Here is a 27,360-nt window from a genome sequence, read left to right as displayed (position 1 = left end):
GGGGCGACCAAAACTGTACACAATACTCCAGATGCGGTCTCACCAGCACCTTGTACAGCTGTAGTAAGGTATCCCTATTCCTATACTCGAACCCCCTTGATATGAAGGCCAACATACCATTTGCCTTCTTAATCGCCTGTTGCACCTGCATGCTCTCCTTCAGTGACTGGTGCACAAGAACACCCAGGTCCCTCTGCACTTCCCCATCTCCCAATCTATTGCCATTTAGATAATAATCTACCCTCCTGTTTTTACCCCCAAAGTGGATAACCTCGCATTTATCCACATTATAGTGCATCTGCCACGTATCCGCCCATTCCCCCAACCTGTCCAAATCGCACTGTAGCCTCCTGACATCCTCATCAGAGCCCACCCCTCCTCCTAGTTTAGTGTCGTCAGCGAATTTGGAAATATTGCATCCAATTCCCTGATCCAGATCATTTATATATATTGTGAACAGCTGGGGTCCCAGGACAGATCCTTGCGGCACCCCGCTGGTCACTGCCTGCCACTCTGAAAACGAGCCGTTTATTCCAACTCTCTGTTTTCTATCCGCCAGCCAGTTCTCTATCCACGTTAATACTTTGCCCCCAATCCCATGAGCCTTAATTTTGCATGATAATCTTTTGTGTGGAACCTTATCGAAGGCTTTCTGGAAGTCAAGGTACACCACATCCACTGGCTCTCCCCCATCTATTTCACCAGTTACTTCCTCAAAAAATTCCAGCAGATTAGTCAAACACGATTTACCCTTTGTAAATCCATGTTGACTCTGTCCGATCCTTTCCCCATTTGTCAAGTGCTCCGCTATTTTATCCTTAATAATGGACTCTAGCATTTTGCCCACAACCGATGTAAGGCTTACTGGTCTATAATTCCCTGCTTTCTCTCTACCCCCCTTTTTAAATATTGGGGTAACATTAGCTACCCTCCAATCCACGGGTACTGTTCCCGAGTCAATGGAGTTCCGGAAGATGATCCTTAGAGCATCTGCTATCTCCAGGGCCACCTCCTTAAGTACCCTAGGATGTAGTTTATCAGGCCCTGGGGATTTGTCGGCCTTCAGTCCCCTCAACTTACCCAACACCATATCCCTAGAGATACTAATTTCTGTCAGCTCCTCCCTCTCATTAGTCCCTATGTTTGCCGATATTCCTGGGAGGTTATTTGTGTCCTCCTTTGTGAATACAGAACCAAAGTATGAGTTTAATTGGTCTGCCATTTCCTTATTCTCCATTATATATTCTCCCGAATCGGACTGCAGGGGACCGACTTGGGATTTTACCAGTCTTTTCCTCCTGATATACCGATAAAAGCTTTTGCAGTCTGTCTTTATGTTTGCTGCAAGTTTACTTTCGTATTCTATTTTCCCCTTCCTGATTAATCCCTTTGTCCTCTTTTGCTGTATCCTGTACTGCCCCCAATCTTCCGGTCTGGTGCTTTTTTTTGCCAGTTGATATGCCCTTTTTTTTGATTTTATGCTGTCCCTAATTTCCCTCGTTATCCACGGTTGAGTCACCTTTTTAGGTTTATTTTTATGCCAAACCGGTATAAACATGTTCTGGAATTCTTCCATTCTATCTTTGAATGCTTGCCATTGTCTATCCACTGTCAATCCCCCCAGAAACACCACCCAATCAATCTTACCCAATTCCCGTCTCATACCCTCGTAATTCCCTTTATTTAAGTTCTGGACCTTAGTCTCTGATTCAGTTTCCTCACTCTCCATCTCGACTGAGAGCTCGATCATATTATGATCGCTCTGACCCAAGGGGCCTCGTACAAGAAGATTGGTGATAAGTCCCTTCTCATTGCACAATACCCAGTCTAAAATGGCCTGATCTCGAGTCGGCTCCTCGACATCATCTGCAAACTTTGATATGTTACACTCGGTCCCCTCCTCCAAATCGTTAATATAGATTGTAAAGAGTTGGGGACCCAGCACTGACCCCTGCGGAACACCACTTGTTACTGATTGATAGAGAACTGGTTCGCAGACAGGAAGCAAAGAGTTGGAATAAACGGGTCTTTTTCCGAGTGGCAGGCAGTGACTAGTGGGGTACCGCAGGGATCGGTCCTAGGACCCCAGCTATTCACAATATATATTAATGATGATCTAGACGAGGGAACTAGATGTAATATCTCTAAGTTTGCAGACGACACAAAGCTGGGTGGGCGTGTGTGCTGTGAGGAGGATGCAGAGAAACTCCAATATGATTTGGACAGGCTGGGTGATTGGGCAGATGCATGGCAGATGCAGTATAATGTGGATGAATGCGAGGTTATCCACTTTGGTGGCAAAAACAGGAAGGCAGATTATTATCTGAACGGCAATAGATTGGGAGAAGGAGAAGTGCAACGAGACCTGGGTGTCCTTGTGCACCAGTCGCTGAAGGTAAGCATGCAGGTGCAGCAGGCGGTTAAGAAGGCAAATGGTATGTTGGCCTTCGTAGCGAGAGGGTTCGAGTACAGGAACAAGGATGTCTTGCTGCAGTTGTACAGGGCCTTGGTGAGACCACACCTTGAGTATTGTGTGCAGTTTTGGTCGCCTTATCTGAGGAAGGATGTTCTTGCCATGGAGGGAGTGCAGCGAAGATTCACCAGACTGATACCTGGGATGGCAGGAATGACGTATGAGGAGAGATTGGGTCGATTGGGCTTATACACGCTGGAGTTTAGAAGAATGAGAGGGGATCTCATTGAAACTTATAAAATTCTAACAGGACGAGACAGACTAGATGCAGGAAGGATGTTCCTGATGGCGGGGGAGTCCAGACCCAGGGGTCACAGTCTAAGGATAAGGGGTAAGTCATTTAGGACAGAGATGAGGAGGAATTTCTTCACCCAGAGAGTGGTGAACCTGTGGAATTCTCTACCACAGAAGGCAGTAGAGGCCAATTCATGAAATATATTCAAGAAAGAGTTAGAGATATTTCTTAAGGCTAAAGTGATCAAGGGGTATGGGGAGAAAGCAGGGACAGGGTACTGGGTTTGGATGATCAGCCATGATCGCATTGAATGGTGGAGCAGGCTCGAGGGGCCAAATGGCCTACTCCTGCTCCTATCTTCTATGTTTCTATGTTAAGGGGTGATCTGATCGAAGTTTCTGATTGATGCTAGATCAATTGTTAATTTTAAATCGGAGTTTGATAGATTTTTGTTAACCAAAGGTATTAATGGATATGGGCCAAAGGCAGGTATATGGAGTTAGGTCGCAGATCAGCCATGATCTCGTTGAATGGCGGAACAGGCTCAAGGGACTGAATGGCCTCCTCCTGTTCCTGTGTTCCTACGGTCGGTGCTGCGGTTACACGCCCGGTGAGCACTGCGGTTACACGCCCGGTGAGCACTGCGGTTACACGCCCGGTGAGCACTGTGGTTACACGCCCGGTGAGCACTGCGGTTACACACCCGGTGAACACTGTGGTTACACGCCCGGTGAACACCGTGGTTACACACCCGGTGAACACCGCGGTTACACACCCGGTGAACGCCGCGGTTACACGCCCGGTGAGCACTATGGTTACACACCCGGTGAACACCGCGGTTACACACCCGGTGAACACTGCGGTTACACGCCCGGTGAACACTGCGGTTACACACCCGGTGAACACTGCGGTTACACGCCCGGTGAACACTGCGGTTACACACCCGGTGAACACTGTGGTTACATGCCCGGTGAGTGCTGCGGTTACACGCCCGGTGAGCGCTGCGGTTACACGCCCGGTGAGCACTGTGGTTACATGGCCGGTGAACACTGCGGTTACACGCCCAGTTGGCACTGCGGTTACACGCCCGGTGAACACTGCGGTTACACACCCGGCGAACACTGCGCTTACACACCCAGTGAACACCGCGGTTACACGCCCGGTGAGCACCACGGTTACACACCCGGTGAACACCGCGGTTACACACCCGGTGAACACTGCGGCTACACGCCCGGTGAACACTGCGGTTACACACCCGGTGAACACTGCGGTTACACGCCCGGTGAGCACTGCGGTTACACGGCCGGTGAACACTGCGGTTACATGCCCGGTCGGCACTGCGGTTACACGCCCGGTGAACACTGCGGTTACACACCCGGTGAACGCCGCGGTTACACGCCCGGTGAGCACTATGGTTACACACCCGGTGAACACCGCGGTTACACACCCGGTGAACACTGCGGTTACACGCCCGGTGAACACTGCGGTTACACACCCGGTGAACACTGCGGTTACACGCCCGGTGAACACTGCGGTTACACACCCGGTGAACACTGTGGTTACATGCCCGGTGAGTGCTGCGGTTACACGCCCGGTGAGCGCTGCGGTTACACGCCCGGTGAGCACTGTGGTTACATGGCCGGTGAACACTGCGGTTACACGCCCAGTTGGCACTGCGGTTACACGCCCGGTGAACACTGCGGTTACACACCCGGCGAACACTGCGCTTACACACCCAGTGAACACCGCGGTTACACGCCCGGTGAGCACCACGGTTACACACCCGGTGAACACCGCGGTTACACACCCGGTGAACACTGCGGCTACACGCCCGGTGAACACTGCGGTTACACACCCGGTGAACACTGCGGTTACACGCCCGGTGAGCACTGCGGTTACACGGCCGGTGAACACTGCGGTTACATGCCCGGTCGGCACTGCGGTTACACGCCCGGTGAACACTGCGGTTACACACCCGGTGAACACTGCGGTTACACACCCGGTCGGCACTGCGGTTACACGCCCGGTGAACACTGCGGTTACACACCCGGTGAACACTGCGGTTACACACCCGGTGAACACTGCGGTTACACGCCCGGTGAGCCCTGCGGTTACACGCCCGGTGAGCACTGTGGTTACACGCCTGGTGAGCGCTGCGGTTACACGCCCGGTGAGCACTGCGGTTACACACCCGGTGAACACTGTGGTTACATGCCCGGTGAGTGCTGCGGTTACACGCCCGGTGAGCGCTGCGGTTACACGCCCGGTGAGCACTGTGGTTACATGGCCGGTGAACACTGCGGTTACACGCCCAGTTGGCACTGCGGTTACACGCCCGGTGAACACTGCGGTTACACACCCGGCGAACACTGCGCTTACACACCCGGTGAACACCGCGGTTACACGCCCGGTGAGCACCACGGTTACACACCCGGTGAACACCGCGGTTACACACCCGGTGAACACTGCGGCTACATGCCCGGTGAACACTGCGGTTACACACCCGGTGAACACTGCGGTTACACGCCCGGTGAGCACTGCGGTTACACGGCCGGTGAACACTGCGGTTACACGCCCGGTGAGCACCACGGTTACACACCCGGTGAACACCGCGGTTACACACCCGGTGAACACTGCGGCTACATGCCCGGTGAACACTGCGGTTACACACCCGGTGAACACTGCGGTTACACGCCCGGTGAGCACTGCGGTTACACGGCCGGTGAACACTGCGGTTACACGTCCGGTCGACACTGCGGTTACACGCCCGGTGAACACTGCGGTTACACACCCGGTGAACACTGCGGTTACACACCCGGTCGGCACTGCGGTTACACGCCCGGTGAACACTGCGGTTACACACCCGGTGAACACTGCGGTTACACACCCGGTGAACACTGCGGTTACACGCCCGGTGAGCCCTGCGGTTACACGCCCGGTGAGCACTGTGGTTACACGCCTGGTGAGCGCTGCGGTTACACGCCCGGTGAGCACTGCGGTTACACACCCGGTGAGCACTGCGGTTACACGCTGGGTCGGCGCTGCGGTTACACGCCCGGTAAGCAATGCGGTTACACACCCGGTGAGCACTGCGGTTACACGCTGGGTCGGCACTGCGGTTACACGCCCGGTGAGCACTGCGGTTACACGCCCGGTCGGCACTGCGGTTACACGCCCGGTGAACACTGCGGTCCCCAAGGATGGAACGGGCCATAGAGGTCAGAAAAGGTCCCAGGTTGGACTCCAGGTCTGTGATCACAATCGGGGCCTCCACAGTTAGCCTCGATGACCCTGGGTTGAGGAGGGGGGCGGAGAGGGCGGGGGGCATCCGCCAGGGTCGCTATCAAGCGAATGGCTAGAAAGTACGTGAGCTTGTAGACTGGCTGAGAACGGGCCTGGGCTGAGCTGCAAGGTCCCCACGGTGCAATAGCCTGGCGACACAAGAAGAGCGATCAGTTGGACGAGTCGTGCCGGCCGCCAGAAACTCGCGGAAGCGTGGCGCAGTCGGCAGTCTTTGGGGGAGGGGAGAATGGAGCAGCCCGGAGTATGAGACGGAGAGCAGGGAATACCCCCTTCCCCTCCCCACCCCGCCGGCATGCACTCACCGGGCAAAAGTAGGAGTTCTCCGCGATGTACCGCCCCACGGTGCCGTTCTCGGCGGAGACAGCCATGATGAGGAGCAGTGCGTCTCGCGCCTGCTGTCCAATCAGACCCTCGCGGTGGATGAAGGGGATGAGAATGGAGAAGATGAGGAGGTTGGCTGGGCCCTGGTTGGTCTGGGCGTGGAAGAAGAGTTCCAGGATGGAGGGCTCCTTGGCCAGCGACACGCAGATCTGGTTGAGCAGCAGCACCAGGTTGTTTTCAAGCACCGGGGAGCGGGGCTCAACGCAGACACTCAGCAGCCGCATCAACGGGTTCAGGATGGGCTTGTGGCGCAGCAAGGGCTGATGGGACTGGCTGACCAGTAGGTCGTAGAGCTTCAGCTGCTCGGTCTTCCTGTCGTCGGTGAATTGCCACCGCAGGTTCCAGTGCAGCAGCCTCTCCAGGATGCCCTCCATGATCACCAGCTCCAGGATGGGTCCGATCCCCGTGTCCTCCTGTGGCCTCTCCTCTGCCAACAGGTACATCATCTGATCGGTGTAATTGCGCACTGCGCTTGCTTCATCCACTGTCCGCAGGTCCTGCCGCTCCAGAATCCGGCTCACCTGCAACAGACCACAACCCAAGACAGGTCATTGCTTTGGCCTCAGCTGGAGCAGGAGGCCCTTCAGCCCCTCGAGCCTGATCCCCCATTCAATTCGATCCTGGCTGATCTGTATCTCAACTCCTTTTACCTGCCTTGGCTCCATATTCCTTAATACCCTTGAATAACAAAAATCCATCAATCTCAGTGTTGAAATTTTCAATTGTCCTCCAGCATCCATAGGCTTTTTGGGGGAGAGAGTTCCAGATTTCCACCACCCTTTGTGTGAAGAAGTGCTTCCTGACATCACCCCTGAACGGCCTGGCTCTAATTTTAAGGTTCTGCCCCCTTGTTCTGGACTCCCCCCACCAGAGGAAATAGTTTCTCTCTCTCGACCCCATCGAATCCTTTAATCATCTTCAACACTTTGGCTGGAATATTCTCAAGGGAGGCGAGTTGGGGGCGGGGCCTCCGAGGCGGGTGGGAATCCCAGGAGGCCGGGTGGGAATCCCGGGAGGCCGGGTTTCCCACAGGCCCTGCCGACTTTAACAGCGGGGCCTGATTTGAATGTGACGCCTCGGATTCCCGCCCGCAGCCAGATTGAGGCTGGCTGGCTGCGGGTGGCTAGGCCTCAGATGCGAGGGGCGGTCCGGAGGTGGGGGGGGGGATCGGGGGGTGGGGGCGGTCTGCAATCGGCAGCGGTTGGGGATTGCTGGGGGGAAGATCGGGGGGGTCAGGCTGGGGTCAGGGTTCGCGGGGGTTTGAGGGGGGTGGGGTGAATGGATTGTGGCCGACCTCATCCTCATCACTGGGGGGAGGAGGCTTAGGAAGGCGATCGGAGGCCTTGTGAGGGGGTCTCCGATCGCGGGGGGAGGGTTAGGCAGGGACCCTGGATGCAGGAGGCAGGTATAAAGCCACTTACCTCCTGGGTGCAGCAGTCCCCGCCTCGGTTTAATTGCCGGGTTTCACGAATTGTGTGAAATCCGTCCACAGGCAGTTAAACACAAGATGGACGGGGAGGCTTCCAGCTTTATTACAATATTTAAATCGAGGTAATGCCCCCTGGGAGTTAGTTGCCCACCCCCTGACCCGCCTCTGGCAAAACTGGAAGTGGGTGGGTTGGAGGCGGGATCAGGTCGCGAATCCCATTTTTAACGCTTTAACTACCCGCACGCTCCAAATCCACCTTTTTTTAGGGGAAAATTCCGGCCCCCGATCAGATCACCCCTTAATCTTCCAAACGCGAGGGAACACAAGCCCAGTCTGTGCAACCTGTCCTCGTAATTTAACCCTTTCAGCCCCGGTATCATTCTGGTGAATCGGCGCTGCTCCCCCTCCGAGGCCGATATATCCTTCCTGAGGGGCGGGGCCCAGAACTGAACACAGTGTCCCCATGGGGTCTGACCAGAGCTCGGTTCAGCTGAAGCATCACTTCTCCCCTGTGTATTCCAACCCTCGAGATAAAGGCCAACATTCTATCAGTCTTTATCATGATTTTTTTGTGCCTGTCCGCTAACTTTTAGTGATTTCTGTACATGGACCCCTAAATCTCTCTGCTCCTGCACAGTTCCTGCTAGTCCCCATTTAGAAAATGTTGTGTCCAATTCTGGGCACCACACTTTAGGAAGGATGTCGAGGCCTTGGAGAGGGTGCAGAGGAGATTAACTGGAATGGTCCCAGGGATGAGGGACTTCAGCGATGTGGAGAGACTGGAGAAGCTGGGGTTGTTCGCATTAGAGCAGAGAAGGTTAAGGGGAGATTCAATAGAGGTGTTCAAAATAAATAAGGAGAAACTGTTTCCAGTGGCAGGAGGGTCAGTAACCAGAGGACACAGATTGAAAATAATCGGCAAAAGAGCCAGAGGGGAGATGAGGAGGCTTTTTCTCCGCAGCGAGTTGTCGTGATCTGGAATGCGCTGCCTGAAAGGGCGGTGGAAGCAGATTCAATAATAACTTACAAAAGGGGAATTGGATAAATACTGGAAGGGGAGAAATTTACAGGGCTTTGGGGAAAGAGCAGGGGGAGTGAGACATTTATAAAAAAAAACTTCCCTCAGAGTTGATGATAGGGGAGAGTGTACATGGGCTGTGGGAGGAGATTCAATGGGTGGGTAGAGTCCGTGATAGGGGAGAGTGTACATGGGCTGTGGGAGGAGATTCAATGGGTGGGTAGAGTCAGTGATAGGGGAGAGTGTACATGGACTATGGGAGGAGATTCAATGGGTGGGTAGAGTCCGTGATAGGGGAGAGTGTACAGGGGCTGTGGGAGGAGATTAAATGGGTGGGTAGAGTCCGTGATAGGGGAGAGTGTACACGGGCTGTGGGAGGAGATTGAATGGGTGGGTAGAGTCCGTGATAGGGGAGAGTGTACAGGGGCTGTGGGAGGAGATTCAATGGGTGGGTAGAGTCCGTGATAGGGGAGAGTGTACATGGACTATGGGAGGAGATTCAATGGGTGGGTAGAGTCCGTGATAGGGGAGAGTGTACAGGGGCTGTGGGAGGAGATTCAATGGGTGGGTAGAGTCCGTGATAGGAGAGAGTGTACATGGGCTGTGGGAGGAGATTCAATGGGTGGGTAGAGTCCGTGATAGGGGAGAGTGTCCATGGGCTGTGGGAGGAGATTCAATGGGTGGGTAGAGTCTGTGATAGGGGAGAGTGTACATGGGCTGTGGGAGGAGATTAAATGGGTGGGTAGAGTCCGTGATGGGGAGAGTGTACATGGGCTGTGGGAGGAGATTAAATGGGTGGGTAGAGTCCGTGATAGGGGAGAGTGTACAGGGGCTGTGGGAGGAGATTGAATGGGTGGGTAGAGTCGATGATAGGGGAGAGTGTACAGGGGCTGTGGGAGATTATTGGGTGGGTAGAGTCCGTGATAGGGGAGAGTGTACACGGGCTGTGGGAGGAGAGTAAATGGGTGGGTAGAATCCATGATAGGGGAGAGTGTACATGGGCTGTGGGAGGAGATTGAATGGGTGGGTAGAGTCTGTGATAGGGGAGAGTGTACATGGGCTGTGGGAGGAGATTAAATGGGTGGGTAGAGTCCAGGATAGGGGGGAGTGTACACGGGCTGTGGGAGGAGATTGAATGGGTGGGTAGAGTCTGTGATAGGGGAGAGTGTCCATGGGCTGTGGGAGGAGAGTAAATGGGTAGGTAGAGTCCGTGATAGGGGAGAGTGTACATGGGCTGTGGGAGGAGATTAAATGGGTGGGTAGAGTCCAGGATAGGGGAGAGTGTACACGGGCTGTGGGAGGAGATTGAATGGGTGGGTAGAGTCTGTGATAGGGGAGAGTGTACAGGGGCTGTGGGAGGAGATTAAATGGGTGGGTAGAGTCCATGATAGGGGAGAGTGTACACGGGCTGTGGGAGGAGATTGAATGGGTGGGTAGAATCCATGATAGGGGAGAGTGTACATGGGCTGTGGGAGGAGATTAAATGGGTGGGTAGAATCCGTGATAGGGGAGAGTGTACAGGGGCTGTAGGAGGAGATTAAATGGGTGGGTAGAATCCATGATAGGGGAGAGTGTACATGGGCTGTGGGAGGAGATTAAATGGGTGGGTAGAGTCCATGATAGGGGAGAGTGTACATGGGCTGTGGGAGATTATTGGGTGGGTAGAGTCGATGATAGGGGAAAGTGTACATGGGCTGTGGGAGGAGATTCAATGGGTGGGTAGAGTCCATGATAGGGGAGAGTGTACACCGGCTGTGGGAGGAGATTCAATGGGTGGGTAGAGTCCATGATAGGGGAGAGTGTACACCGGCTGTGGGAGGAGATTAAATGGGTGGGTAGAGTCCGTGATAGGGGAGCGTGTACACGGGCTGTGGGAGGAGATTAAATGGGTGGGTAGAGTCCAGGATAGGGGAGAGTGTCCATGGGCTGTGGGAGGAGAGTAAATGGGTGGGTAGAGTCGATGATAGGGGAGAGTGTACATGGGCTGCGGGAGGAGGTTCAATGGGTGGGTAGAGTCTGTGAGAGGACAGCATGGGTTAGATAGAGAGTAAAGCTCCCTTTACACTGCGTCATTGATGTGTCAACAACAACCACAACTTGTATTTATACAGCGCCTTTAATGTAGTAAAACGTCCCAAGGCGCTTCACAGGAGCGATTATCAAACAAAATTTGACACCGAGCCACATAAGGAGATATTAGGGCAGGTGACCAAAAGCTTGGTCAAAGAGGTTGGTTTTAAGGAGCGTCTTAAAGGAGGAGAGAGAGGCGGAGAGGTTTAGGGAGGGAATTCCTGAGCTTAGGGCCCAGGCAGCTGAAGGCACGGCCGCCAATGGTGGAGTGATGGAAATCGGGGATGTTTAAGAGGCCAGAATGTGAGGCGCGCAGATCTGGGGGTTGTAGGGCTGGAGGAGGTTACAGAGATAGGGAGGGGGCGAGGCCATGGAGGGATTTGAAAACAAGGATGAGAATTATAAATTCGAGGCGTTGCTTAACCGGGAGCTAGTGTAGGCCAGCGAGCACAGGGGGTGATGGGCGAACGGGACTAGAAGATCGCCTCCTAGTCCACCCGTGAAATCACCAATTAGTGTCTGCCAGGGCCTACACCCAATAAGAGCTGTGCGGAGACTCCCCAAACTCATTTCACATGGGACCCCGTGCAGCCAGGAGGTGAGTTCCTCCAGACACCCTGGACCAGATGTGAACCCAGGCTCCACCGATGAGAGACACTATCTATCTCACTGCACCACCCAGTCCCATTAAGTGACATTACTTATCGGAGGCCGATGGCCGCGGGGATCAGAGAGAATGTAAAACCCCCGCTCTGCACATTACTGTCAGGCATGCAACAGCGCGACATTCCCACTGCCCAAACCCGCTGAGGCTGGGGCGTGTCTATCTGTGATTGCCCAATGAGTGCTGAGTCACAGGACAGATCGGGGAGGCTGGGGTTGTTTTCTTTGGAACAGAGGAGGCTGAGGGGAGACTTAATTGAGGTGTATAAAATTATGAGGGCCCTGGATAGAGTGGGTAGGAAGGACCTGTTTCCCTTAGCAGAGAGGTCAATAATCAGGGGGCAGAGATTTAAAGTAATTGGTGGAAGGATTAGAGGGGAGTTGAGGAGAAATTTTTTCACCCAGAGGGTGGTGGGGGTCTGGAACTCACTACCTGAAAGGGTGGTCGAGGCAGAAAACCTCATCACATTTAAAAAGTACTTGGATATGCACTTGAAGTGCCGTAACCCACAGGGCTACGGACCAAGAGCTGGAAAGTGGGATTAGGCTGGAGAGCTCTTTGTCGGCCGGCACGGACACGATGGGCCGAATGGCCTCCTTCTGTGCCGTAAATTTCTATGATTCTATGAACTCTCTGCGCTGAAGAATCCCATTTCACAGTTGAGAATTCTAAACTAATATCATTTCAGAAAGATCAACACCACTTCTGATGGAAACTCGTTCAACTGTAAAGCGGACGAGCGATTAGGAAAAATTCAACAAGCTCTCGATTTACAGCCTGGAGCGATTCAAAGCCCAACCTTAACTGAGCTGTCCAGGGCCCAACTAAAGCACCCAAACACCCCAAACTGCGAAACACAGCACAATCTAACCGGGACACACGGCACAATCTAACCGGGACACACGGCACAATCTAACCGGGTCACACGGCACAATCTAACCGGGACACACGGCACAATCTAACCGGGACACACGGCACAATCTAACCGGGACACACGGCACAATCTAACCGGGACACACGGCACAATCTAACCGGGACACACGGCACAATCTAACCGGGACACATGGCACAATCTAACCGGGTCACACGGCACAATCTAACCGGGACACACGGCACAATCTAACCGGGACACACGGCACAATCTAACCGGGACACACGGCACAATCTAACCGAGTCACACGGCACAATCTAACTGGGACACACGGCAAAATCTAACTGGGACACACGGCACAATCTAACTGGGACACACGGCAAAATCTAACTGGGACACACGGCACAATCTAACCGGGTCACACGGCAAAATCTAACTGGGACACATGGCACAATCTAACCGGGACACACGGCACAATCTAACCGGGACACACGGCACAATCTAACCGGGACACATGGCACAATCTAACCGGGTCACACGGCACAATCTAACTGGGACACACGGCAAAATCTAACCGGGTCACACGGCACAATCTAACCGGTTCACACAGCACAATCTAACCGGGACACATGGCACAATCTAACCGGGACACTCTGCACAATCTAACCGGGTCACACGGCACAATCTAACCGGGACACACCACACAATCTAACCGGGAAACACGGCACAATCGAACCGGAACACACGGCACAATCTAACCGGGACACACAGCACAATCTAACCGGGACACACGGCAAAATCTAACCGGGACACACTGCACAATCTAACCGGGTCACACGGCACAATCTAACCGGGACACACAGCACAATCTAACCGGGTCACACGGCACAATCTAACCGGGACACACGGCACAATCTAACCGGGACACACGGCACAATCTAACCGGGACACACGGCACAATCTAACCGAGTCACACGGCACAATCTAACTGGGACACACGGCAAAATCTAACTGGGACACACGGCACAATCTAACTGGGACACACGGCAAAATCTAACTGGGACACACGGCACAATCTAACCGGGTCACACGGCAAAATCTAACTGGGACACATGGCACAATCTAACCGGGACACACGGCACAATCTAACCGGGACACACGGCACAATCTAACCGGGACACATGGCACAATCTAACCGGGTCACACGGCACAATCTAACTGGGACACACGGCAAAATCTAACCGGGTCACACGGCACAATCTAACCGGTTCACACAGCACAATCTAACCGGGACACATGGCACAATCTAACCGGGACACTCTGCACAATCTAACCGGGTCACACGGCACAATCTAACCGGGACACACGGCACAATCTAACCGGGACACACGGCACAATCTAACCGGGACAGATGGCACAATCTAACCGGGACACACAGCACAATCTAACCGGGACACACGGCACAATCAAACCAGGTCGCACAGCACAATCTAACCAGGACACACGGCACAATCTTACCGGGTCACACGGCACAATCTAACCGGGACCCAAGGCACAATCTAACCGGGTCACATGGCACAATCTAACTGGGACACAGAGCACAATCTAACCGGGACACACAGCACAATCTAACCGGGTCACATGGCACAATCTAACTGGGACACACAGCACAATCTAACCGGGACACACAGCACAATCTAACCGGGACACACGGCACAATATAACTGGGACACACGGCACAATCTAACCGGGACACACGGCACAATCTAACCGGGACACACAGCACAATCTAACCGGGACACACGGCACAATCTAACCGGGTCACACGGCACAATCTAACCGGGACACAGAGCACAATCTAACCGTGACACACAGCACAATCTAACCGGGACACACAGCACAATCTAACCGGGACACACAGCACAATCTAATTGGGACACACGGCACAATATAACCGGGACACACGGCACAATCTAACCGGGACACACGGCACAATCTAACCGGGACACACAGCACAATCTAACCGGGACACACGGCACAATCTAACCGGGTCACACGGCACAATCTAACCGGGACACAGAGCACAATCTAACCGTGACACACAGCACAATCTAACCGGGACACACAGCACAATCTAACCGGGACACACAGCACAATCTAATTGGGACACACAGCACAATCTAACCGGGACACACGGCAGAATCTAACCGGGACACATGGCACAATCTAACCAGATCACACGGCACAATCTAACCGGGTCACATGGCACAATCTAACCAGGTCACATAGCACAATCTAACCAGATCACATGGCACGATCTAACCGGGACACACGGCACAATCTAACCGGGTCAAACAGCACAATCTAACCGGGACACACAGCACAATCTAACTGGGTCACATGGCACAATCTAACCGGGTCACACGGCACAGTCTAACCGGGACACACGGCACAATCTAACCGGGACACATGGCACAATCTAACCGGGACACATGGCACAATCTAACCGGGTCACACAGCACAATCTAACCGGGTCACACGGCACAATCTAACCAGGTCACATAGCACAATCTTACCAGGTCACACGGCACAATCTAACCGGGACACACGGCACAATCTGACCGGGACACACAGCACAATCTAACCGGTTCACACAGCACAATCTAACGGGGAGACACGGCACAATCTAACCGGCACACTCTGCACAATCTAACCGGGTCACACGGCACTATCTAACCAGGACACACAGCACAATCTAACCGGGACACACAGGACAATCTAACCGGGTCACATGGCACAATCTAACCAGAACACATGGCACAATCTAACCGGGACACAAGGCACAATCTAACCGGGACACACGGCACAATCTAACCGGGTCACACGGCACAATCTAACCGGGACACAGAGCACAATCTAACCGGGACACAAAGCACAATCTAACCGGGACACACAGCACAATCTAACCGGGACACACGGCACAATCTAATTGGGACACACAGCACAATCTAACCGGGACACACGGCAGAATCTAACCGGGACACATGGCACAATCTAACCAGATCACACGGCACAATCTAACCGGGTCACATGGCACAATCTAACCAGGTCACATAGCACAATCTAACCAGATCACATGGCACGATCTAATCGGGACACACGGCACAATCTAACCGGGTCAAACAGCACAATCTAACCGGGACACACAGCACAATCTAACTGGGTCACATGGCACAATCTAACCGGGTCACACGGCACAGTCTAACCGGGACACACGGCACAATCTAACCGGGACACATGGCACAATCTAACCGGGACACATGGCACAATCTAACCGGGTCACACAGCACAATCTAACCGGGTCACACGGCACAATCTAACCAGGTCACATAGCACAATCTTACCAGGTCACACGGCACAATCTAACCGGGACACACGGCACAATCTAACCGGGACAGACGGCACAATCTAACCGGGATACACAGCACAATCTAACCGGGACACACAGCACAATCTAACCGGTACACACAGCAAAATCTAACCGGGACACACGGCACAATCTAACCAGGTCACACGGCACAATCTAACCGGGACACGAGGCACAAACTAACCGGAACACACAGCACAATCTAACCGGGACACACGGCACAATCTAACCAGGTCACACGGCACAATCTAACCGGGACACACAGCACAATCTAACCGGGTCACACGGCACAATCTAACCAGAACACATGGCACAATCTAACCGGGACACAAGGCACAATCTAACCGGGACACACGGCACAATCTAACCGGGTCACACGGCACAATCTAACCGGGACACAGAGCACAATCTAACCGGGACACACAGCACAATCTAACTGGGACACACAGCACAATCTAACCGGGACACATGGCACAATCTAATTGGAACACACAGCACAATCTAACCGGGACACACGGCACAATCTAACCGGGACACATGGCACAATCTAACCAGATCACACGGCACAATCTAACCGGGTCACATGGCACTATCTAAACAGGTCACATAGCACAATCTAACCAGATCACATGGCACGATCTAACCGGGACACACGGCACAATCCAACCGGGTCACACAGCACAATCTAACTGGGTGACATGGCACAATCTAACCGGGTCACACGGCACAGTCTAACCGGGACACACGGCACAATCTAACCGGGACACATGGCACAATCTAACCAGGTCTCACAGCACAATCTAACCGGGTCACACGGCACAATCTAACCAGGTCACACAGCACAATCTTACCAGGTCACACAGCGCAATCTAACCGGGACACACGGCACAATCTAACCGGGTCACACGGCACAATCTAACCGGGACACACAGCACAATCTAACTGGGTCACATGGCACAATCTAACCGGGTCACACGGCACAGTCTAACCGGGACACACGGCACAATCTAACCGGGACACATGGCACAATCTAACCGGGACACATGGTACAATCTAACCAGGTCTCACAGCACAATCTAACCGGGTCACACGGCACAATCTAACCAGGTCACATAGCACAATCTTACCAGGTCACACGGCACAATCTAACCGGGACACACGGCACAATCTAACCGGGACAGACGGCACAATCTAACCGGGACACACAGCACTATCTACCCGGGTCACACGGCACAATCTAACCGGGTCACATGGCACAATCTAACCAGGTCACACGGCACAATCTAACCGGGACACACGGCACAATCTAACCGGGACACACGGCACAATCTAACCAGGTCACACGGCACAATCTAACCGGGTCACTCGGCACAATCTAACCGGGTCACACGGCACAATCTAACCAGGTCACATGGCACAATCTAACCGGGACACACGGCACAATGTAACCGGGTCACACGGCACAATCTAACTGGGACACACGGCAGAATCTAACCAGGTCACACGGCACAATCTAATCGGGACACACGGCACAATCTAACCGGGACACACAGCACAATCTAACCGGGTCACACAGCACAATCTAACCGGGACACACGGCACAATCTAACCGGGTCACACAGCACAATCTAACCGGGACACACGGCACAATCTAACCAGGTGACATGGCACAATCTAACCGGGACACACGGCACAATCTAACCGGGATACACGGCACAATCTAACCGGGACACACGGCACAATCTAACCGGGACTCACGGCACAATCTAACCAGGACACACAGCACAATCTAACCGGGACACACGGCACAATCTAACCAGGTCACATGGCACAATCTAACCGGGACACATGGCACAATCTACCCAGGACACACAGCACAATCTAACCGGGTGACATGGCACAATCTAACCGGTTCACACAGCACAATCTAACGGGGAGACACGGCACAATCTAACCGGCACACTCTGCACAATCTAACCGGGTCACACGGCACAATCTAACCAGGACACACAGCACAATCTAACCGGGACACACAGGACAATCTAACCGGGTCACATGGCACAATCTAACCAGAACACATGGCACAATCTAACCGGGACACAAGGCACAATCTAACCGGGACACACGGCACAATCTAACCGGGTCACACGGCACAATCTAACCGGGACACAGAGCACAATCTAACCGTGACACACAGCACAATCAAACCGGGACACACAGCACAATCTAACCGGGACACACGGCACAATCTAATTGGGACACACAGCACAATCTAACCGGGACACACGGCAGAATCTAACCGGGACACATGGCACAATCTAACCAGATCACACGGCACAATCTAACCGGGTCACATGGCACAATCTAACCAGGTCACATAGCACAATCTAACCAGATCACATGGCACGATCTAACCGGGACACACGGCACAATCTAACCGGGTCAAACAGCACAATCTAACCGGGACACACAGCACAATCTAACTGGGTCACATGGCACAATCTAACCGGGTCACACGGCACAGTCTAACCGGGACACACGGCACAATCTAACCGGGACACATGGCACAATCTAACCGGGACACATGGCACAATCTAACCGGGTCACACAGCACAATCTAACCGGGTGACACGGCACAATCTAACCAGGTCACATAGCACAATCTTACCAGGTCACACGGCACAATCTAACCGGGACACACGGCACAATCTAACCGGGACACACAGCACAATCTAACCGGTTCACACAGCACAATCTAACGGGGAGACACGGCACAATCTAACCGGCACACTCTGCACAATCTAACCGGGTCACACGGCACTATCTAACCAGGACACACAGCACAATCTAACCGGGACACACAGGACAATCTAACCGGGTCACATGGCACAATCTAACCAGAACACATGGCACAATCTAACCGGGACACAAGGCACAATCTAACCGGGACACACGGCACAATCTAACCGGGTCACACGGCACAATCTAACCGGGACACAGAGCACAATCTAACCGGGACACACAGCACAATCTAACCGGGACACACAGCACAATCTAACCGGGACACACGGCACAATCTAATTGGGACACACAGCACAATCTAACCGGGACACACGGCACAATCTAACCGGGTCACACGGCACAATCTAACCGGGTCACACGGCACAATCTAACCAGGTCACATAGCACAATCTTACCAGGTCACACGGCACAATCTAACCGGGACACACGGCACAATCTAACCGGGACAGACGGCACAATCTAACCGGGATACACAGCACAATCTAACCGGGACACACAGCACAATCTATCCGGGTCACACGGCAGAATCTAACCGGGACACACAGCACAATCTAACCGGGTCACACGGCACAATCTAACCGGGTCACACGGCACAATCTAACCAGGTCACACGGCAGAATCTAACCAGGACACACGGCACAATCTAACCGGGACACACGGCACAATCTAACCGGGTCACATGGCACTATCTAAACAGGTCACATAGCACAATCTAACCAGATCACATGGCACGATCTAACCGGGACACACGGCACAATCCAACCGGGTCACACAGCACAATCTAACTGGGTGACATGGCACAATCTAACCGGGTCACACGGCACAGTCTAACCGGGACACACGGCACAATCTAACCGGGACACATGGCACAATCTAACCAGGTCTCACAGCACAATCTAACCGGGTCACACGGCACAATCTAACGAGGTCACACAGCACAATCTTACCAGGTCACACAGCGCAATCTAACCGGGACACACGGCACAATCTAACCGGGTCACACGGCACAATCTAACCGGGACACACAGCACAATCTAACTGGGTCACATGGCACAATCTAACCGGGTCACACGGCACAGTCTAACCGGGACACACGGCACAATCTAACCGGGACACATGGCACAATCTAACCGGGACACATGGTACAATCTAACCAGGTCTCACAGCACAATCTAACCGGGTCACACGGCACAATCTAACCAGGTCACATAGCACAATCTTACCAGGTCACACGGCACAATCTAACCGGGACACACGGCACAATCTAACCGGGACAGACGGCACAATCTAACCGGGACACACAGCACTATCTAACCGGGTCACACGGCACAATCTAACCGGGTCACATGGCACAATCTAACCAGGTCACACGGCACAATCTAACCGGGACACACGGCACAATCTAACCGGGACACACGGCACAATCTAACCAGGTCACACGGCACAATCTAACCGGGTCACTCGGCACAATCTAACTGGGTCACACGGCACAATCTAACCAGGTCACATGGCACAATCTAACCGGGACACACGGCACAATCTAACCGGGTCACACGGCACAATCTAACTGGGACACACGGCAGAATCTAACCAGGTCACACGGCACAATCTAATCGGGACACACGGCACAATCTAACCGGGACACACAGCACAATCTAACCGGGTCACACAGCACAATCTAACCGGGACACACGGCACAATCTAACCGGGTCACACAGCACAATCTAACCGGGACACATGGCACAATCTAACCAGGTGACATGGCACAATCTAACCGGGACACACGGCACAATCTAACCGGGATACACGGCACAATCTAACCAGGACACACGGCACAATCTAACCGGGACTCACGGCACAATCTAACCAGGACACACAGCACAATCTAACCGGGACACACGGCACAATCTAACCAGGTCACATGGCACAATCTAACCGGGACACATGGCACAATCTACCCAGGACACACAGCACAATCTAACCGGGTGACATGACACAATCTAACCGGTTCACACAGCACAATCTAACGGGGAGACACGGCACAATCTAACCGGCACACTCTGCACAATCTAACCGGGTCACACGGCACAATCTAACCAGGACACACAGCACAATCTAACCGGGACACACAGGACAATCTAACCGGGTCACATGGCACAATCTAACCAGAACACATGGCACAATCTAACCGGGACACAAGGCACAATCTAACCGGGACACACGGCACAATCTAACCGGGTCACACGGCACAATCTAACCGGGACACAGAGCACAATCTAACCGTGACACACAGCACAATCAAACCGGGACACACAGCACAATCTAACCGGGACACACGGCACAATCTAATTGGGACACACAGCACAATCTAACCGGGACACACGGCAGAATCTAACCGGGACACATGGCACAATCTAACCAGATCACACGGCACAATCTAACCGGGTCACATGGCACAATCTAACCAGGTCACATAGCACAATCTAACCAGATCACATGGCACGATCTAACCGGGACACACGGCACAATCTAACCGGGTCAAACAGCACAATCTAACCGGGACACACAGCACAATCTAACTGGGTCACATGGCACAATCTAACCGGGTCACACGGCACAGTCTAACCGGGACACACGGCACAATCTAACCGGGACACATGGCACAATCTAACCGGGACACATGGCACAATCTAACCGGGTCACACAGCACAATCTAACCGGGTGACACGGCACAATCTAACCAGGTCACATAGCACAATCTTACCAGGTCACACGGCACAATCTAACCGGGACACACGGCACAATCTAACCGGGACACACAGCACAATCTAACCGGTTCACACAGCACAATCTAACGGGGAGACACGGCACAATCTAACCGGCACACTCTGCACAATCTAACCGGGTCACACGGCACTATCTAACCAGGACACACAGCACAATCTAACCGGGACACACAGGACAATCTTACCGGGTCACATGGCACAATCTAACCAGAACACATGGCACAATCTAACCGGGACACAAGGCACAATCTAACCGGGACACACGGCACAATCTAACCGGGTCACACGGCACAATCTAACCGGGACACAGAGCTCAATCTAACCGGGACACACAGCACAATCTAACCGGGACACACAGCACAATCTAACCGGGACGCACGGCACAATCTAATTGGGACACACAGCACAATCTAACCGGGACACACGGCACAATCTAACCGGGTCACACGGCACAATCTAACCGGGTCACACGGCACAATCTAACCAGGTCACATAGCACAATCTTACCAGGTCACACGGCACAATCTAACCGGGACACACGGCACAATCTAACCGGGACAGACGGCACAATCTAACCGGGATACACAGCACAATCTAACCGGGACACACAGCACAATCTATCCGGGTCACACGGCAGAATCTAACCGGGACACACAGCACAATCTAACCGGGTCACACGGCACAATCTAACCAGGTCACACGGCACAATCTAACCAGGTCACACGGCAGAATCTAACCAGGACACACGGCACAATCTAACCGGGACACACGGCACAATCTAACCAGGTCACACGGCACAATCTAACCGGGTCACACGGCACAATCTAACCGGGCCACACGGCACAATCTAACCAGGTCACACGGCACAATCTAACCAGGTCACACGGCACAATCTAACCGGGTCACACGGCACAATCTAACCAGGTCACACGGCACAATCTAATCGGGTCACACAGCACAATCTAACCGGGACACACCACACAATCTAACCGGGACACACGGCACAATCGAACCGGAACACACGGCACAATCTAACCGGGACACACGGCACAATCTAACCGGGACACACGGCACAATCTAACCGGGACACACAGCACAATCTAACCGGGACACACGGCACAATCTAACCGGGACACACGGCACAATATAACCGGGACACACGGCACAATATAACCGGGTCACACAGCACAATCTAACCGGGACACACGGCACAATCTAACCGGCACACTCTGCACAATCTAACTGGGTCACATGGCACAATCTAACCAGGACACACGGCACAATCTAACCGGTACACACCGCAAAATCTAACCGGGACACACGGCACAATCTAACCAGGTCACACGGCACAATCTAACCGGGACACGAGGCACAAACTAACCGGAACACACAGCACAATCTAACCGGGACACACGGCACAATCTAACCAGGTCACACGGCACAATCTAACCGGGACACACAGCACAATCTAACCGGGTCACACGGCACAATCTAACCAGAACACATGGCACAATCTAACCGGGACACAAGGCACAATCTAACCGGGACACACGGCACAATCTAACCGGGTCACACGGCACAATCTAACCGGGACACAGAGCACAATCTAACCGGGACACACAGCACAATCTAACCGGGACACACAGCACAATCTAACCGGGACACACGGCACAATCTAATTGGAACACACAGCACAATCTAACCGGGACACACGGCACAATCTAACCGGGACACATGGCACAATCTAACCAGATCACACGGCACAATCTAACCGGGTCACATGGCACAATCTAACCAGGTCACATAGCACAATCTAACCAGATCACATGGCACGATCTAACCGGGACACACGGCACAATCCAACCGGGTCACACAGCACAATCTAACTGGGTGACATGGCACAATCTAACCGGGTCACACGGCACAGTCTAACCGGGACACACGGCACAATCCAACCGGGACACATGGCACAATCTAACCAGGTCTCACAGCACAATCTAACCGGGTCACACGGCACAATCTAACCAGGTCACACAGCACAATCTTACCAGGTCACACAGCGCAATCTAACCGGGACACACGGCACAAACTAACCGGGACACATAGCAGAATCTAACCAGATCACATGGCACGATCTAACCGGGACACACGGCACAATCTAACCGGGTCACACAGCACAATCTAACCGGGACACACAGCACAATCTAACTGGGTCACATGGCACAATCTAACCGGGTCACACGGCACAGTCTAACCGGGACACACGGCACAATCTAACCGGGACACATGGCACAATCTAACCGGGACACATGGCACAATCTAACCAGGTCTCACAGCACAATCTAACCGGGTCACACGGCACAATCTAACCAGGTCACATAGCACAATCTTACCAGGTCACACGGCACAATCTAACCGGGACACACGGCACAATCTAACCGGGACAGACTGCACAATCTAACCGGGACACACAGCACAATCTAACTGGGACACACAGCACAATCTAACCGGGTCACATGGCACAATCTAACCGGGACACACAGCACTATCTAACCGGGTCACACGGCACAATCTAACCGGGTCACACGGCACAATCTAACCAGGTCACACGGCACAATCTAACCGGGACACACGGCACAATCTAACCGGGACACACGGCACAATCTAACCAGGTCACACGGCACAATCTAACCGGGTCACTCGGCACAATCTAACCGGGTCACACGGCACAATCTAACCAGGTCACATGGCACAATCTAACCGGGACACACGGCACAATCTAACCGGGTCACACGGCACAATCTAACTGGGACACACGGCAGAATCTAACCAGGTCACACGGCACAATCTAATCGGGACACACGGCACAATCTAACCGGGACACACAGCACAATCTAACCGGGTCACACAGCACAATCTAACCGGGACACACGGCACAATCTAACCGGGTCACACAGCACAATCTAACCGGGACACATGGCACAATCTAACCAGGTGACATGGCACAATCTAACCGGGACACACGGCACAATCTAACCGGGATACACGGCACAATCTAACCGGGACACACGGCACAATCTAACCGGGACTCACGGCACAATCTAACCGGGACACACAGCACAATCTAACCGGGACACACAGCACAATCTAACCGGGACACACGGCACAATCTAATTGGGACACACAGCACAATCTAACCAGATCACATGGCACAATCTAACCGGGTCACACGGCACAGTCTAACCGGGACACACGGCAGAATCTAACCGGGACACATGGCACAATCTAACCAGATCACATGGCACAATCTAACTGGGTCACATGGCACAATCTAACCAGGTCACATAGCACAATCTAACCAGATCACATGGCACGATCTAACCGGGACACACGGCACAATCTAACCGGGTCACACAGCACAATCTATCCGGGTCACACGGCACAATCTAACCGGGACACACAGCACAATCTAACCGGGTCACATGGCACAATCTAACCAGGTCACACGGCACAATCTAACCAGGTCACACGGCACAATCTAACCGGGACACACGGCACAATCTAACCGGGTCACACGGCACAATCTAACCGGGTCACACGGCACAATCTAACCGGGTCACACGCACAATCTAACCGGGTCACACGGCACAATCTAACCGGGTCACACGGCACAATCTAACCAGGTCACACGGCACAATCTAACCGGGACACACGGCACTATCTAACCGGGTCACACAGCACAATCTAACCGGGACACACGGCACAATCTAACCGGTCACGCGGCACAATCTAACCGGGACACACGGCACAATCTAACCAGGTCACACGGCACAATCTAATCGGGACACACGGCACAATCTAACCGGGACACACAGCACAATCTAACCAGGTCACACAGCACAATCTAACCTGGACACACAGCACAATCTAACCGGGACACACAGCACAATCTAACCAGGACACACGGCACAATCTAACCAGTTCACATGGCACAATCTAACCGGGACACGAGGCACAAACTAACCGGAACACACAGCACAATCTAACCGGGACACACGGCACAATCTAACCAGGTCACACGGCACAATCTAATTGGGACACACAGCACAATCTAACCGGGTCACATGGCACAATCTAACCAGAACACATGGCACAATCTAACCGGGACACAAGGCACAATCTAACCGGACACACGGCACAATCTAACCGGGTCACACGGCACAATCTAACCGGGACACAGAGCACAATCTAACCGGGACACACAGCACAATCTAACCGGGACACACGGCACAATCTAATTGGGACACACAGCACAATCTAACCGGGACACACGGCAGATTCTAACCGGGACACATGGCACAATCTAACCAGATCACATGGCACAATCTAAACTGGGTCACATGGCACAATCTAACCAGGTCACATAGCACAATCTAACCAGATCACATGGCACGATCTAACCGGGACACACGGCACAATCTAACCGGGTCACACAGCACAATCTAACCGGGACACACAGCACAATCTAACTGGGTCACATGGCACAATCTAACCGGGTCACACGGCACAGTCTAACCGGGACACACGGCACAATCTAACCGGGACACATGGCACAATCTAACCGGGACACATGGCACAATCTAACCGGGTCACACGGCACAATCTAACTGGGTCACACGGCACAATCTAACCAGGTCACATAGCACAATCTTACCAGGTCACACGGCACAATCTAACCGGGACACATGGCACAATCTAACCGGGACAGACGGCACAATCTAACCGGGACACACAGCACAATCTAACCGGGACACACAGCACAATCTATCCGGGTCACACGGCACCAATCTAACCGGGACACACAGCCCAATCTAACCGGGTCACACGGCACAATCTAACCAGGTCACACAGCACAATCTAACCAGGTCACACGGCACAATCTAACAGGGACACACGGCACAATCTAACCGGGACACACAGCACAATCTAACCAGGTCACACGGCACAATCTAACCGGGTCACACGGCACAATCTAACCGGGTCACACGGCACAATCTAACCAGGTCACACGGCACAATCTAACCGGGTCACACGGCACAATCTAACCAGGTCACACGGCACAATCTAACCGGGACACACGGCACTATCTAACCGGGTCACACAGCACAATCTAACCGGGACACACGGCACAATCTAACCGGGTCACACGGCACAATCTAACCGGGACACACGGCACAATCTAACCAGGTCACACGGCACAATCTAACCAGGACACACGGCACAATCTAACCGGGATACACGGCACAATCTAACCGGGACACACAGCACAATCTAACCGGGACACACGGCACAATCTAACCGGGACACACGGCACAATATAACCGGGACACACGGCACAATATAACCGGGTCACACAGCACAATCTAACCGGGACACACGGCACAATCTAACCGGCACACTCTGCACAATCTAACTGGGTCACATGGCACAATCTAACCAGGACACACGGCACAATCTAACCGGTACACACCGCAAAATCTAACCGGGACACACGGCACAATCTAACCAGGTCACACGGCACAATCTAACCGGGACACGAGGCACAAACTAACCGGAACACACAGCACAATCTAACCGGGACACACGGCACAATCTAACCAGGTCACACGGCACAATCTAACCGGGACACACAGCACAATCTAACCGGGTCACACGGCACAATCTAACCAGAACACATGGCACAATCTAACCGGGACACAAGGCACAATCTAACCGGGACACACGGCACAATCTAACCGGGTCACACGGCACAATCTAACCGGGACACAGAGCACAATCTAACCGGGACACACAGCACAATCTAACCGGGACACACAGCACAATCTAACCGGGACACACGGC

The 27,360-nt window shown here is 53.2% G+C and overlaps 1 protein-coding gene across 7 annotated transcripts in view; it reads right to left on the bottom strand.

Annotated features, from left to right (window-relative positions):
* Positions 1–27,360, bottom strand: part of fhip1b (FHF complex subunit HOOK interacting protein 1B) — a 335,260-nt gene that overhangs the window by 65,370 nt on the left and 242,530 nt on the right. For 6 of the 7 annotated variants that reach the window (XM_085999838.1, XM_085999839.1, XM_085999841.1 and 3 more), the window contains exon 3: positions 6,314–6,913. The exons of the other annotated variant lie outside the window; for it this stretch is intronic. In XM_085999838.1, the coding sequence (XP_085855964.1) occupies positions 6,314–6,913 (600 nt within the window). The remainder of the gene's footprint in view (positions 1–6,313; positions 6,914–27,360) is intronic. 7 annotated transcript variants of the gene reach the window in all.

This window comes from Somniosus microcephalus, chromosome 10 (genome assembly GCF_052327205.1).
Source record: "Somniosus microcephalus isolate GS21.2 chromosome 10, FLI_Smic_1.0, whole genome shotgun sequence".
Lineage (NCBI taxonomy): Eukaryota > Metazoa > Chordata > Chondrichthyes > Squaliformes > Somniosidae > Somniosus > Somniosus microcephalus.
Note: the sequence above shows the minus strand (reverse complement) of the source record. Positions and strands in the feature narration are given on the sequence as shown.